This window comes from Melospiza georgiana, chromosome 31 (genome assembly GCF_028018845.1).
Source record: "Melospiza georgiana isolate bMelGeo1 chromosome 31, bMelGeo1.pri, whole genome shotgun sequence".
Classification (NCBI taxonomy): Eukaryota; Metazoa; Chordata; class Aves; order Passeriformes; family Passerellidae; genus Melospiza; species Melospiza georgiana.
In genome coordinates this window covers 743,993-760,868 of record NC_080460.1, presented here as the reverse complement: position 1 = coordinate 760,868, position 16,876 = coordinate 743,993, and the positions used below count along the sequence as shown (strand labels likewise).

At 48.5% G+C, this 16,876-nt stretch overlaps 1 protein-coding gene across 1 annotated transcript in view; it reads right to left on the bottom strand.

The window, feature by feature from the left end:
* The window catches only part of PEBP4 (phosphatidylethanolamine binding protein 4), a 101,710-nt gene that overhangs the window by 81,168 nt on the left and 3,666 nt on the right, over window positions 1–16,876 (bottom strand). Inside the window, exon 3 of the mRNA XM_058042303.1 lies at window positions 15,845–15,977. Within this exon, the coding sequence (XP_057898286.1) occupies window positions 15,845–15,977 (133 nt within the window). The remainder of the gene's footprint in view (window positions 1–15,844; window positions 15,978–16,876) is intronic.

Genomic DNA, 16,876 nt, shown 5'->3' with positions numbered 1-16,876 from the left:
CTCCTCTCCCCATCACCAAATATTTATTTAACGAGGGAATTCCCATCCGTGCGGGGATGCCTCCAGCATTCCCAAACCCTGGAAAACCCCTGAAGACACAACCCCACGAGCCCCTGGAGCCCTGGAGGTGACAACCCCTGGCCGTGTCCCCCGTGTCCCTTTAGTGCCACCACAGCGCGTCCCCCCTCCCCTGCCACCGCCGCGCTTTGATCCGCTGCTTCATTCCTGCTTCCCATTAATTCCTGATCAGGCTCTGAACCTTCTCGCCGAGATGCCGAGATCAAATGCGTAGTTAAGAGACAGCCGGGCCGAAAAGGCAACATGAAAGGGAGAAGTTTTGTTCCAGGCTTTTTTCATCCCCTGCAAAAAGCGGCGGAGTTGCGAGCCGAGAGCTCCCTCTGCTCCCAGAAAAATCCTTCCAGGATTCCTAAAGCTCCCAACCTCCTTCCCCGGCCCTGCACACTCGGCACACCCCCAGGGGACAGGCACAAGCTGCTGCACAGGGAAATGTTTGCTCCGGGGGGGATGGATTGTTGATTAAAAAGTGGCAGGAAAAGGATAAAATGGTCACAAACCACATGGCGCCCCAAAAATGCAACAGCTCCCACAGCAAGGGAAAACCCCGGATGTAAAATATCCTCTGTAAATCATAAATATCTCATTTATCGATTGATTAGAGACAGCCCGAAGCAAATGGCAGCACTTGGAGCTCCCCAGGGATGGGGGGGAAGGAGGGAATTTGTATTTCCATCATTAGGGAAGGGAAATAAATAAATACCAGGCCAGCAAGGGGGATTTGGGGCAAAGAAAAGCTCAACACCCAAAATACAGGGGGAAATCAGGGTGCAGAAAACTCTTTCAATTCCAATTCCAATAAAATTCCAATGTATTTTATTAGAGGAAGCAGATTCATCTTGGATCCTGGATCCCAAGAAAAGCAATATCCAGGGCTGTGATATCCCATCTCGCAGGGAGAATGAGTTATTAAAGCACAAGATGAATGGCTTGCAGTGCAGCTAAGTGCTCCAGTTAAGAGAAAAATACTTCTAAACTTACTCTTTGCCCCAAAACACATTCCTCCCCCTCATCCCCGGGCCTCAGCTCTCCCCTCGGGTGAAGCTCGCTCGTGTGCCTCATTTTTTTCTGGCTTATCAAAATTCCAGAGGGGAAATTTTAATAGAAGTAAAAATAAGGTGAATTTAGACGGGTGGTGATGCTTGGGTTTTTTGGTTTTTTTTTTTTTTTTTCTTTTCTCCTCCCCTTCCCCCAATCTTTCTTAAAAAAAAAAAAAATTTAAAAAAGGAAAAAAAAAAAATACACATGAGGAATAAAAATAACCCGGATAAGTTCAGTTGTGGGGAAGGAGGGAGGATGTAAATGAAGGAGCATTCTCATGGAGAGCAGGGCGCCTCGCCCCGCGCCTCGGCTCTGCATGAATAAATAGGGATAAAAATGTAACACACGCAGCTCCCATCCCAGCACCTCCACAGGGCTCCTCTCCTCACGGCCTGGAGCAGCACCAGCCACCAACATTCCCCGGTTTTTTTGGGATTATGGGGGAAAAAAAGCATTAAAATGGTGATTTTGGTGGGGTGCGGAGCTGGTTTGGAGCCCCTCCCTCAGGTTTTGAGGCTGGTGGTGCAGATCCACTGGAGACAGTGGGAAATGAGGGATTTTTCCCCCAAATCCTTGGATCATTCAGGTTGGAAGAGAGCTGCAGGATCACCGAGTCCCAGCTGTGCCCCATCCCCACTTTGTCACTGAGTGCCACATCTGGGTGTTCCTTGGACACCCCCAGGGATGGGGACTCCAAACTTCCCCTTCCAAGGTTTACCGACCCTTCCCATAAGGGAATTCCTGCTGAAATCCAACCTGAAATTCCCCTTGGGACAATCCCAGGAGCAGCAGGAGCGCTCAGGATCAGGCCACCTCCTCCTCCACCAAACCACCGCCGCTGTTTTCTTCCACTCCAACACTGAATCTCATCACAAAAATCCCTTTCCTCCCAAGAAATCCAAAGGAAACAGGGATGCTGGGAAGTCACCCAGTGACTCAATTAATTCCAAATCTGTGCTGAGAGGTGAGAGCAGCCCAGAGCACCCCAAAACCTCCTGGCAGCACATTTTCACATCCCGGCAGCCGCATTTTCTGCACCAAGGACTTTTCCCACTCCTTCCAACGCAGCCATCCCTGCTTTCCCCCCCTCCCAAAGCAGGATCTCCCGACCCCCCCCCCCTCTCCCGGCTGCCTGGCTCCCCGTTACACAACCCTGCTCGGGAGATCCTACGTGGGCAGCCGTGGGTTTTCCTGGGAATCGACAACAGCTCTCGCTGCAGCTCAGCAGAACATGAGCATCTTACATAAACAGCCCCGCGAGTTCCCCTGCGTGGGGGCTGCCCGCAGCCCCCCGGGCTGGGAGCCGCCTTTTCCCCCCTCCCCATCCCCATCCCCATCCCCATCCTCATCCCCATCCTCCTTTTTTTTTCTTTTTTTATTTTTTTTTTTTTTTTTCCCATTTAAACCAACCCAAACCCTTGTGGGGGAAAAAGGCAGTGCGCTCGACAGAGAGAGAAATGACTCAAGTGTTTTGTAACTTGTCACATTCGGAGCTGCAATTTGGAGGCAGGAAGGAGGGATCCAAAATAGTCGCCCCAACCCTCGGATTGTATAACCGAGATCCCCCCCCGCCCCTCCCCTCCTGCCGGGGAAAAAAAGGAAAAAAAAAAGATTATAAAAAAGGGGAATTTCTGCTGGAGATGGCAGCTGGAAAAAGAAAAAGGCAGGCGAGCTCGGGGTTGTTACAGCGCAGGAAGGAGCCCCCAAATTGGGAAGAATTACTCATCCATGGAAAAAAGGCTCCTGTGCTGGCGGGGAAGGAAGATGCTGCAGGGGAGGAGGGAAGGAAGGCTCCGGGAGTGATGCTCCGAGCCCGGGGCTGAGGCTGAGCTCCCCGGGATGCTCCCTGCAGTGGGAGGTGATGTTTGGGAAGTGCAGCTGGAGCGGCAGAGCAGGACGGAGCAGGATTCCCTGCCAGCAAGGGACCTGGCAAGGGCTGCTCAAGGGCGTCTGCTGCCAAAATTCGGGCTCCGAGCAGGCTCGAGGCATCGTCCCAGATGCCAGAGCCGGGCTGGGAGATGCCTGGATAATCCCAGGGGAGGGTGGCAGCAGGGTCAGGCTGTGTTTGCCTCTCCCACGCCTCGCTGCCCTCCACCCAGCACCCGGCAATTCCCAATTCCTGATTTTTCAGCCGTGCATCCATCCAGCAGCTTTCACACCCCAGAGAAACCCAGCAGAGCCCGGCTGCTCCCAGAGCCCCCTGAAAATCAGGGAGAGCAACACCTGCCTGGAGTGGGGAGAGTGATGGAGCAAGGACTCCCTCAGCACACCCAGCCCAGAATTCCAGAGGTCCTGGAGCCTTTCCCAGCCCTAAAAATGTCCTATAAACCCTCCTGCCCACCCCAAATGCCATTAATTCCTTTTGAAAAAGCCCAGACGAGTCTGGGGCCTTTCCCAGCCCTAAAAATGTCCAAGGCCAGAGCAGGGAAGCTCCACAGAATCAGGAGGAGCTGAGGAGAACGAGGAGGATACCAGGAAGATGAAGGGGAGCCATACCAGATCCCCCATAACTAAACACCATTCCAAACCCCACTATTTCAACTTTCAAGTGTTGAGAGGAACCTGCCTGCTGCTATAAACCCTCATACCCACCCCAAATGCCATTAATTCCTTTTGAAAAAGCCCAGGTGGGTCTGGGGCCTTTCCCAGCCCTAAAAATGTCCAAGGCCAGAGCAGGGAAGCTCCACAGAATCAGGAGGAGCTGGGGAGAACGAGGATGATGCCAGGAAGATGAAGGGGAGCCATACCAAACTCCCCCATATTAAACACAATTCCAAACCCCACAATTTCAACTTTCAAGCATCAAGAGGAACCTGCCTGCTGCTATAAACCCTCATCCCCACCCCAAATGCCATTAATTCCTTTTGAAAAAACTCAGGTGGGTCTGGGGCCTTACCAAGCCCTAAAAATGTCCAAGGCCAGAGCAGGGAAGGTCCACAGAATCAGGAGGAGCTGGGGAAAGCGAGGATGATGCCAGGAAGATTAAGGGGAGCCATATCCAGCCCTAAAAATGTCCTATAAACCCTCCTGCCCACCCCAAATGCCATTAATTGCTTTTCAAAAAGCCCAGACGAGTCTGGGGCCTTTCCCAGCACAAAAATGTCCAAGGCCAGAGCAGGGAAGCTCCACAGAATCAGGAGGAGCTGGGGAGAATGAGGATAATGCCAGGAAGATGAAGGGGAGCCATACCCAACTCCCCCATATTAAACACAATTCCAAACCCCACAATTTCAATTTTCAAGTGCCAGGAGGAACCTGCCTGCTGCTATAAACCCTCATACCCACCCCAAATGCCATTAATTCCTTTTGAAAAACCCCAGATGAGTCTGGGGCCTTTCCCAGCCCTAAAAATATCCAAGGCCAGAGCAGGGAAGCTCCACGGAATCAGGAGGAGCTGAGAAGAATGAGGATAATGCCAGCAAGATGAAGGGGAGGTGTTCCAGATCCCCCATAATTCAACACCATTCCAAACCCCACAATTTCAACTTTCAAGCATCAAGAGGAACCTGCCTGCTGCTATAAACCCTCCTGCCCACCCCAAATGCCATTAATTGCTTTTGAAAAAGCCCAGGCGGGTCCAGGGCATGTCAGGAGACACCACCAGGGTGACAGGTCCCCTTGGGGCTCATTGATCTGCCATCGATCACCCCATGGGAGCTCTGAAACCCAAATGGGCTACAGCCTCTGTGGGGGCAGTGCTTCCTAAGGGTCTCCTCAAAAATAAATCCTGGAGTTGGGATGAGGGGAGGGATCTTTGCAGCTTTTTCTCCAGTGTCACCTTTGTTAAAGGCTCTGAAATTCCAAGTGCCCCACGACGCCCACATTGGCACATCACAGGCTGGGCATGCTGGGAAAATCCAAGGATGGGGCAAGGGGAAAGAAAAATTGTATTATTTTCATCAGATTTATCTGTTTTTTCAACTCAGTTTGGCTCTGTAATTAATAAAATTCATGTAAAATCAATATTTGTTATGGCAGGTGCATCCCTGCAGTTTTGGGATTTGCAGGTGAAGATAAAGTGCATCTAAAGCACTTGCCCATGCAATAAACTGAGACAAAAAGCAAAATTCCCAGAAAATTCCCAACCAGAGCACGATCACACCTACCCCGGGATGTCCCACTGGAATCCTGGGCAGCCCCTGGCACATCCCATCCCCTCAGCCACAGCAGCCCCAGTTCCCACGGGTTAATTCCACACAAAACATACATCTGCGGGAGCCACACAATTATCTCTGGGAGCAAAGCGTTGACGGATGGAAGTTTTAATTACCGAACCTTCTCATCCTCCCCCATGCACAAAAAAGTGCATTTTCTGGCATGTTTATTTAATAATAAAACACGGCCAAATTCCACATTGGTGGAACACGTGCGCGGGGCGCGGGAAGGACCAGAGACGAGCTGAAATCTGTTTTGTCACCAGAGCTGGGAATTTAAAGTCCCTTTGATCTCTCTGGAAGGAAGCAGAGAGCAGCACACAGAGAATGCTATCCCAGGGTGTGGAGGGGCTCAGGGATGGATCCAGCTCCTGCCTCCGCACGTGTGGAGATTGACAGCTCCACTCGCCACACGTCCCCATCCCTCCGTGTCCCCACACAGAGAGAAAGCACAAGCCTTAATTGCCATGGACAGGGCTAAAGGGTGCCCCTGTCACCCATCAGTATCATTTAAGGCTTGGGAAGTGCCCAATTCCCGTCGGGAACGCCCGGTGGAGCTCCGTGCTCATATCAATCCTCATCTCGTTCGGTCCTTCACACCGGTGTCTGCTCCATGCATCCGCCCTCTGCTCCCAAACCTGGCTGGCATCCGGCAGCAGCTCCAGCCTGTTGGAGCCCGGTGTGATCGAGGTTACTCATTCCCAGCGCAAAGACGTGCGGAGGTTGAGGTTCCCCCCCCCTCCCCTTCCTTCCTTTTCGCGAGTAAATCCTCCAGCAGGAATTTTCCCCCCTTCCTTGGAAATTCACAGCCAACCTGCTAATGAGTCTTTGTGAAACTTGTGCCTTCTTACCTCTAATTTTACAGCCTGTTCGGATTTGAGCTCTGTGGACAGCCTCACATTTGGTTGGGAATTATAGGCTGAGTGGCTGTTCTCTCCTATTATTGTGCTGTCAATCTCCTATTAGCACATTATAATATGCTACACTGAATGCATCTGTTCTGTAGATCACAAGTCCTAATTGTCATTTGTTGAATCACTTTGTCTTATATGATTGTTAAGCAATTATTTCACCCAAAGCAGCTTAAACTTTGATTACTGTATAGTGTTTGCAGGGATCAAAGGGAAAAATCAGCGGCGCCTTCAAACATTTTTTTTTTTTTTTGCTGAGGAAAACGAGGAGCGAGCAGGGGATGCCGAGGCACGGGGATGACCTGGAGGTGCTTCCCGGCCTCTGCCTTCGGGAAAACGATGTTTGTCCAGGGTGGTTAAAGGTCCAGAGAACGGGGAGGTCAGGAGATGGATGTGAAGTGACATTCCTGCCAGGATTGCTCATGGAACGAGGCTCTCCTGGCGTGTGGCACCAGCTGCCCTCTGGTCCCCTCCGGTGGCACCAGGGCCTGGTGGGGGACAACACCCCTGTGATGTTGAACCACTCCAGCCATTCCCATTTAGGGGAAAAACCTTCCTGCTCCCCAAATTTGAGCGGAGCTTGGCTCGGACGGGTCACATCCCAATAAATCCCCCATGGAAGGGGTGGCGGGAGAGGACAGGGCTGAGGCAGCACGCAGAGCCCTCAGCACACAGGGGACAGCACCCCTGTAATGTTGAACCACTCCAGCCATTCCCATCAAGGAGAAAAAACCTTCCTGCTCCCCAAAAGGATGGGAATTTGAGCAGTGCTTGAGTCGTTGGGGTCATATCCCAATAAATCCCCCATGGAAGGGGTGACAGGGGGTCAGCAGAAGACAGAGCTGAGGGAGCACGCAGAGCCCTCAGCACACAGGGGACAGCACCCCTGTGATGTTGAACCACAACTCCAGCCATTCCCATCAAGGGGAAAACCTTCCTGGTCCCCAAATTTGAGCAGAGCTTGGCTCGGAGGGGTCACACCCCAATAAATCCCCCATGGAAATGGTGGCAGGAGAGGACAGGGCTGAGGCAGCACGTGGGGGGACAAGACCCCTGTGATGTTGAACCACTCCAGCCATTCCCATCAAGGGGAAAAACCTTCCTGCTCCCCAAAAGGATGAATTCGAACAATGCTTGAGTCGTTGGGGTCACATCCAGATAAATCCCCCATGGAATGGGTGGCAGGAGAGGACAGGGCTGAGGCAGCACGCAGAGCCCTCAGCACACAGGGGACAACACCCCTGTGATGTTGAACCACAACTCCAGCCATTCCCATCAAGGGGAAAACCTTCCTGGTCCCCAAAAGGATGGGAATTCGAGCAGAGCTTGGCTCAGACAGGTCACATCCAGATAAATCCCCCATGGAAGGGGTGGCAGGAGAGGACAGGGCTGAGGCAGCACGCAGAGCCCTCAGCACACAGGGGACAGCACCCCTGTGATGTTGAACCACTCCAGCCATTCCCATCAAGGGGAAAAACCTTCCTGCTCCCCAAATTTGAGCAGAGCTTGGTTCAGAGGGATCACATCCCAATAAATCCCCCATGGAATGGGTGGCAGGAGAGGACAGGGCTGAGGCAGCACGCAGAGCCCTCAGCACACAGGGGACAACACCCCTGTAATGTTGAACCACTCCAGCCATTCCCATCAAGGGGAAAACCCTTCCTGGTCCCCAAATTTGAGCAGAGCTTGGCTTGGAGGGGTCACACCCCAATAAATCCCCCATAGAAGGGCAGCAGGGGGTCAGCAGAGGACAGGGCTGAGGCAGCACGCAGAGCCCTCAGCACACACATTCATTTTGGCTTCGCCCTCTCCAAAGCCCTCAGAGGCCCTGTGGAAGCTCAGATCCCCTCACACCATTCTCCCTGTGAAGTCTGGGGTGCTGGAATGCCACGCAGCGATCCCGGGGCATGGGAACCAACCCAGCAGGGAGGGGCTCATCACCGGGGGCTTGGGCTAATCCCGGCAATCTCGGCTGACAGCGGCGGGGAGGAATGTTGGGCCATTGTTTCTGAGGAGCCCAGACAGGATTCAGAGAGAGGGAGAAAACCACGCTGGTGGCTCCCTCAGCTCCAGACGGCTCCATGAGCCAGCAGGGATACACAAACTGTCAGAAATCTTCTGCTCCCAACCCATCTTCTCCAGCAAGGCGTGGATGGAACCTGAGTGCCACAAAAAGGTCCCTCCCCAGCCAGCTGCACGTCCCCTCCTGCCACCCCTGCAGCACACCCCGGGAGGGGATGCAACAAAGCTGAGCTTGCCTTTGTTAAAAGAAATGAATTTCCTCACACCAATGAGCGCCCAAATAATGGGAACACAAAACTCTTTATGAATCAGGCTCGTCCCAAGCCAGGCCTGTCCCCAGCCAGGCCACCAAGTGCTTCACAAAAGCGGGAGAACGGGGGAAAAGAAGCAGAGTTGATTTTCTGTGGGTTTTTGGGAGAAACAACTCCTCCTGCTCTTCCCTCCCTGGGCTCCCATTCCCAAGGGCACAGCTCCCATTCCCAGCCCCATCCCCGAGTGCTGGTCACAGTTTTAGGCACAAAAAGCTCAAAGAGCCAACCCTGAAGGTCCCATCCCATGGGTTACACAGCTCCGGGGGCTTTTCCCCATCCCTATTTCATCCCAGCTTGGAAATGCCTTCATCCCAAAAAGCTGAGGGACAGCAGGAAGAAGCTGAGCTCAAGGATGTGCAAATCGGCTGCTTTGCAAAAACAAGTTTTTCAAAAGTTGAGTTTGGGGTAGAAACCCTGAGAAAAACACTTTATTTCTAGATTTTGTTGTGAAAAAAAAAAAAAAAAAAAACAAAAAAACAACCAATTCCTTCCTGTATCCTAAAAAAGTGATGGCACGGCCTAAAGAAGGCTCTAAGGAAGTTGTCAAACCTTGGGATGAAAACAAATCTGGAGGAGCAGGTAAAAGGTAGCAGCTCCAGCCCAGGTAAATTGCTTTTTAACAAGGAGACAAGGCCCATCCCTGGCATCTGCCGTATGTTTTTATAAAGCCCAGAAATATGTTTTTAAAAGGCCAGTAAATAAAGTTCCTATCGATTTGATCTCCAGTGTAATCTGTTTTTCTGTCTGCCACCACGAGTGGTAATAAAAGGGAATCAGGGGACGCAGCTTTGGGTTAATGCAGCGATCCATCACCGTCGGGGGCTTTGCCACGCTGCACAATCCAGAAACTGCCCCAAATTGGTGCAGGGGCCAATTTTCTTTTCCAATTTATTTTTGCTTGAGCGAAGCAATATCGAGGCAGGACAAGGAGGACGCGTTTCCCGTTCTCCCAGATGTTCTCCTGCTCCCCTGGGCTGGGAAAGGGCCCCCAGCAGCTCCTCCTGGGTTGGGGGTTTTGGGAAGGTGCTCTGGGTATTTGGGTGTTTGGGGTTTGGAGGTCAGGTCTGGGCAGTGGGACCCAAAGGGGGATGGGGATGTGCTCAGGAGAGTTTTGCAGTGAGGATTGGGCATCCCAGGGCTCATCTCCCATGGACTGAACATCCAAGATCTCCCGCAGATTGAGCATCCCAGGGTTGCATCTCCCATGGATCAAACATTCTGAACATCCCAGGGCTGATCTCCCATGGATGATGCATCCCAAACATCCTAGAGCTGATCTCCCATGAACTGAACATCCCAGGGCTGCATCTCCCATGGATTGAACATCCTGAACACCCCAGGGCTGATCTCCCTTGGATGATGCATCCCAAACATCCCAGGGCTGCATTTTCCATGGATTGAATATCCCAGGGCTGCATCTCCCATTTACTGAGCATCCCAAACATCCCAGGGCTGCATTTTCCATGGATTGAACATCCCAGGGTTGCGTCTCCCATTTATTGAGCATCCCAAACATCCTAGAGCTGATCTCCCATGGATTGAACATCCCAGGGCTGCATCTCCCATGGATTGAACATCCTGAACACCCCAGGGCTGATCTCCCATGGATGATGCATCCCAACCATCCCAGGGCTGCATTTTCCATGGACTGAACATCCAAGGACTGATCTCCCATTTATTTTAACATCCCAAACATCCTAGAGCTGATCTCCCATGGATTGAACATCCCAGGGTTGCATCTCCCATGGATCAAACATTCTAAACAAACCAGGGCTGATCTCCCATGGATTGAACATCCCAAACATGCCAGGGTTGCATCTCCCAAGGATTCAGCATCCTGAACATCCCAGGGCTGATCTCCCACAGATCAAACATCCTGAACATTCCAGGGCTGATGTCCCATGGATTGAACATCCCAGGGTTGCATCTCCCATGGATTGAACATCCTGAACATCCCAGGGCTGATCTCCCATGGATTGAACATCCCAAGCATCTGAGGCTTGCATCTCCCATGGATTCAGCATCCTGAACATCCCAAGGCTGATCTCCTACAGATCAAACATCCTGAGCATTCCAGAGCTGATCTCTCCCATGGATTGATCTCCCATGGACTGAACATCCTGAACACCCCAGGGCTGCATTTTCCATGGGCTGAACATCCTGAACACCCCAGGGCTGATCTCCCATGGATTGAACATCCTAAGATTGCATTTTCCATGGACTGAACATCCTGAACATCTCAGGGCTGCATTTTCCACGGCCTGAACATCTCAGAACTGCTCTCCCATGGATTGAACATCCTGAACATCTCAGAGCTGATCTTCCATGGATGGAACATCCCAAACATCTGAAGCTTGCATCTCCCATGGATTCAGCATCCTGAACATGCCAGGGCTGATCTCCTGAGAGACATTCCAAGATCTTTCCCCACCAGGACAGGGCAGTTCAAGGTTTTCCAGGTTATCCATCCATCCAGAACCCCTCTCCTGCCCCTGGCAGTGCATCCCTGACTCCCTCCCTGGAGCCCATGGCTCACTGAGATGCCCCCACACACACCAGGTGCCCTCATGGCACTAAAAATTGCCCCAAAATGGGTTTTTTTTGGGGCAGCAAATTGATGTTTGATAAAGCTGAGTTTGACAGCTCAATGTTTAAACATGACAAAATATTCAAATCCACCCTAAAGTGATGCATTGAAGTCCCCCAGGCCAGATTTTGAGATTTTGCTGCCGTCAGAGCTCAGATTTGCAAGATGCCACCCCACTTCCAGCTCCTCACCCCAAACCATCGATATTCCCTTCCCTGAGGAGCTGCAGGGACAAACCTTGGGTACAAAGGTGACCCCAAACCCATCCCAAATATCTGGGACGAGAATGGGAAACCTCCCATTCCCCCCTCCTCCTTCCAGAAAACTGATAAATATTTCTAGAGAGAAAAACAAACACTCCGCATTTGGCTTTTTTGGTGGTTGTTTTTCTTGAAGAGACAAAGTGTTCCACAGAGAGCCGACACTTCCTACACAAGTTTGCATCCTCAAACCCCGAGATTTTCTGATTTGGATGGGAAAAGCATCTCCAGCCATTCAGCCAGCCCTCCCCACCCCATCCAGGATCACTGGAGCACCACAGGGAGGATGGAGATCTCCCCGCTTTGCCAAATTTTCCCGCTCCCATTTGGGAATAAATTAGGAATAATCAAATTTCCTGGGTTTAGAAATACCCACATCAAGCATAAAAACAACTCTCACGCCGCAGCTCTTGTTCCCACTCAATTTAGGGTGAGCTTAGGAGGGAAAAAGATTATCCCAAAGCATCCTTAGGGGTTCGGGAGTAAAAAAATTGTATAATTCTATTAAAAATAAACAAAATTGAGGAGAGATGGGGGGTTTAAGGTTATATAGAATGAACTGTGGGCGCTGCAGCTGGATCATTCCCAGCTGTGCAGAGCTGGGGAGGCATTTTTGGGGACGGCCAGAGGAGAAACCCACCCCAAAGCCCGGGAGGCAGCGGGGCCCCGTGTCCTCAGATGCCGCCTCAGCTCAAGATGTGCCGAGATGTCTCGGAAGGAATCGGTGCCAAATCCTCGGCGGAGCCGCTCCCAGTGCCAGCGGGAGCCGCCGCCCGTGCCAGGGGCTCCCTGGGGACCTGCCACCCCCGAGGCACAGCTGGAATTCCAGCCCAAAATAAACAGGTGCCACCCCCAAGCTCCCGGCTCTGCTTTCTGTGCGTTCCGCGATGTGGATTTTGTGCATTCTGGGATGCTCAGCCTGGCAGGATCTGGCTCTGCTCCCCAAAATCCTTCCCACAGCCGCGATCCATCCCCGGAGAGTCCCCTCCCTTCTCCCGGCCCTGCTTTGCTTTCCAGGACTGAAATTAAAGCGAAAACAACTGCCCACATCCATCCCTGGGAAACTTCAAACTCCTGGAAAGCCGGGGATGGGTCTGTGCGCAGCAGCCGCTGCCAGCAAAGAGGATTTTTTTAGTTTTTTGGACAATCAGACATCTTTAGGGAAAAGTTCTCCTTCCAACCATGTGATCCGCAGGGGGAAGAGACTTCCCAGACAGGAGAGGGGGGGGGGAAGAGGCGGAAAAATGGATTGTGCACACTGCGAGGTAACGCCAGCAGAGCTGACTTCTCCCTGAGCAGCTCCCGGGGCTGGAGCTGCCATGGGAATGACAGAAATTCTTGGGATAGGGCGGTTTTGGGGTGCCAGCAAGGATTCCACAGGGATTTGGGATCGCTACGAGACGGTGCCGCATCCTGGGATGGATTTGGGATCGCAGCAGGGGACGGCGCGGGGCGTCCCCTAAAATACCCCAGTGTCACCCCATTTGTTGTCCTCTCCCCGTGCCCGCGGCACGCTCAGCACAGATCTCGGTGCTCCCAGTTCCTCCCAGTTCATCCCAGTTCCTCCCAGTTCCTCCCAGTCCGGGCGGCGCTGGAGCTCGGGCAGTTCAATGCTGCCACCTGGTGGTGGCGAGAGGGAACAGCAGCGCCGGGATTCCCCCCTCAACCGATCCCAAATCCCATCGCAGATCCCAAATCCTCACTGCAGATCCCAAATTCCATGTCAAATCCCAAATCCCATCTCCGATCCCAAATTCCTTCCACCAATCCTAAATTCCATCACAGATCCCAAATCCCAACGCTGATCCCAAATCCCAAATTCCACATCAAGTCCCCGATTCCACATCGCCGATCCCAAATTCCATGTCAAATCCCAAATTCCATCACAGATCCCAAATCCCAACGCTGATCCCAAATTCCATGTCAAATCCCAAATCATAAATTCCATGTCAAGTCCCATTGCTGATCCCAAATTCCATCGCCGATCCCAAATCCCGACGCCAATCCCAAATCCCCACTGCAGATCCCAAATTCCATGTCAAATCCCAAATCCCATCTCCGATCCCAAATTCCCTCCGCCAATCCTAAATTCCATCACAGATCCCAAATCCCAACGCTGATCCCAAATTCCATGTCAAATCCCAAATCCCAAATTCCATGTCAAGTCCCATCGCCGATCCCAAATTCCATTTCAAATCCCAAATTCCATCACAGATCCCAAATCCCAACGCTGATCCCAAATTCCATGTCAAATCCCAAATCCCAAATTCCATGTCAAGTCCCATTGCTGATCCCAAATCCCCACTGCAGATCCCAAATCTCATGTCAAATCCCAAATTCCATCACAGATCCCAAATCCCGACGCCAATCCCAAATCCCCACTGCAGATCCCAAATTCAATGTCAAATCCCATCACCGATCCCAAATTCCATGTCAAATCCCAAATTCCATGTCAAATCCCAAAACCCATTGCCGATCCCAAATTCCATGTCAAGTCCCATCACCGATCCCAAATTCCATGTCAAATCCCAAATTCCATGTCAAATCCCAAATCACACAGCCAATCCCAAATCCCATTGCCGATCCCAAATTCCATTGAGAATCCCGAATCCCACCGTGAATCCCAAATTCCAATGCCGACCCCAAATCCCACCCACGATCCCAAATCTCATCGCCAATCCCAAATCCCACCCTGAAGCCAGAAGAGCTTTGAAAAGTTGACTACAAAAAATTATAAAAATAAAATCCGCGGTGGAAAATTTTAGATTGAATTTTTTGAGGTTTTTTGAATTATTTTTTTTTTTTGTTTTGGCTGAGTTGTGGCAAAAATTGAAACTGCCACAATGGGGTGAAAAAAATCCAGTGGTCAGGATATATCAAAAATTACGTGGTCAAAGTAGAGGAAACTAAATTGAAATGGCCAAAATGTAGCAAAAATTAAAAATATTCAGTGGCCACAACATAGATATAAAATTAATTAAACTTTTCTCTACTTCTGGCCATTTAATTCCTATTTTTCCTACTTTGTGGCCATTTAATTCCTTTTTAAAAATAGCCGTGATGGAGCACAAAATTAAATCATTAGGAGGCCACAAATAGCAAAAAATTAAATTATTAAGTGGCCACATGTAGCAGGAAAAAATAACTTAATTGCTTTGCTATGCTCTGGCCACTTAAATGGTCACAGTATATTAAAATTTAATTAATTGTTTTAAAAGTGAATGTAGGGGAAATTATAAATTACTGCATTTATAGGGGAAATAATGGTTACAATGCAGCAAATATTCTAAATTGAAATGTGGTGACATGGTGAAAAGAATTCATTAAATGGCTACAACGTGGCTGGAATAGCTGTAAAATGGGTACAATGTAGGAAAAGAAAATTATTTAGCAAATGGCCAAAGGAAAAAATACCAAATATAAAATTAAAACTAGAAATGTAAAAATTTTAAAATGTATAAAAGTATGAAATATATAAACATAAAATATAAAAGTAATAAAATAGAAATAAAATATAAAAATAATAGCATATAATACAAAGATAATATAATGTAATATAATATTAATATAATGTAATATAATGTAATGTAATGTAATATAATATAATATAATATTGTATATATACATATAATATTACATATTATATGTAATATATAATATAATATAATATAATATAATATAATATAATATAATATAATATTATATTATATTATATTATATTATATTATATTATATTATATTATATTATATTATATTATATTATATTATATATATAATATATAATATATAATATATAATATATAATATATAATATATAATATATAATATATTGTATATTGTATATTATATATTATATATTATATAATATATATTATATAATATTACATTATATATTATATATAATATATATGTGTATATATTATATAATGTAATATATTATAAAATATAATATAAATTATATATAATTATATATTATGTATTATGTACAGTATAAAAATATATTATAAAATATATATTATAGAATATATATTATAAAATATATATTATATTATATTATATTATATTATATTATATTATATTATATTATATTATATTATATTATATTATATTATATTATATTATATTATATTATATTATATTATGTTTTGTTATGTTATGTTATGTTATGTTACATTACGCTATATTACATTATATTACATTACATTACATTATATTATATTACATTACATTTATTATATTAATATAAAATATAAAACTGATTTCAGTGTAGTAAAAAGAAAGGCTGAATGTGAGAAAAGGTGATTTAATGGCCGCAGCGTAGGAAGAAAAATAAAAATAAATTACAAAAAAAATCACAAAAAAACCAATTCCATTTATCCACAGCTCAGCCTCCAACCAAACCCCTGAATAAAGGAGGAAAAGTGGGAAAAAAGCTCCCAAAGTCCTCCTGAGCCCAGGAAAAGCTGGAATTATTGAGCCTCACCTTCTTGGCCCAGGGGTAGCGCACACGGGGCTTGCCCCACTCCTCGCTGAGCTTCTGGCGGTAGCCGTGGCACTTGGGGATGTAGGAGCAGCTCACGTCGCCCACCTCGGGGTAGATGATTTCCAAATCCCCCCTGGAAAAAGGGAACGGGGAGCAAAATGAGGCTGGAAGTGGGAATGGGTGACAGGGAGGGCTCGGGATGGGGTTGGGAATGCCAGCGGGGTGAGAAGGTGGGAGAACGGGAATTATTATAAATTATTATAAATTATTATAATTCTAAATGCCTTCGCTAAATCTGCCGAAGGACATTTGAATTCCTGTGCTCCTGGTGTGTTCTTCAGCAGATTTTGGGAAGGAATTCCTCCCTGGAAATGTGTGGAGGGGCTGGGATGAAATTCTCAGAGCAGCTGTGGCTGCCCCCTCCCTGGAAGTGCCCAAGGCCAGGTTGGATCAGCCTGGGATAGATGGGGTTGGAGCTGGATGGGTTTTAGGGCTGGGATAATTGGGTTTGGAGCTGGATGGGTTTTAGGGCTGGGATAGATGGGGTGGGAGCTGGATGGGTTTTAGGGCTGGGATAGATGGAGTTGGAGCTGGATGGGTTTTAGGGCTTGGGATTGTTGGGGTTGGAGCTGGATGGGTTTTAGGGCTTGGGATAATTGGGTTTGGAGCTGGATGGGTTTTAGAGTCTGGGAGAGTTGTGATTGTAGCTGGATGGGTTTTAGGGTCTGGGAGAGTTGTGATTGTAGCTGGATGGGTTTTAGGGTCTGGAATTGTTGTGATTGTAGCTGGATGGGTTTTAGGGCTGGGATAGTTGGGGTTGGAGCTGGATGGGTTTTAGGGTCTGGAATTGTTGGGGTTGGAGCTGGATGGGTTTTAGGGCTGGGAGAGTTGTGATTGTAGCTGGATGGGTTTTAGAGCTTGGGATTGTTGAGGTTGGAGCTGGATGGGTTTTAGGACCCCTTCCCACCCAAAGCATTCCAGCATTCCATGGAAAAGCATTCCTCCTTCCTCTGAAGCTTTCCATGGAAAACT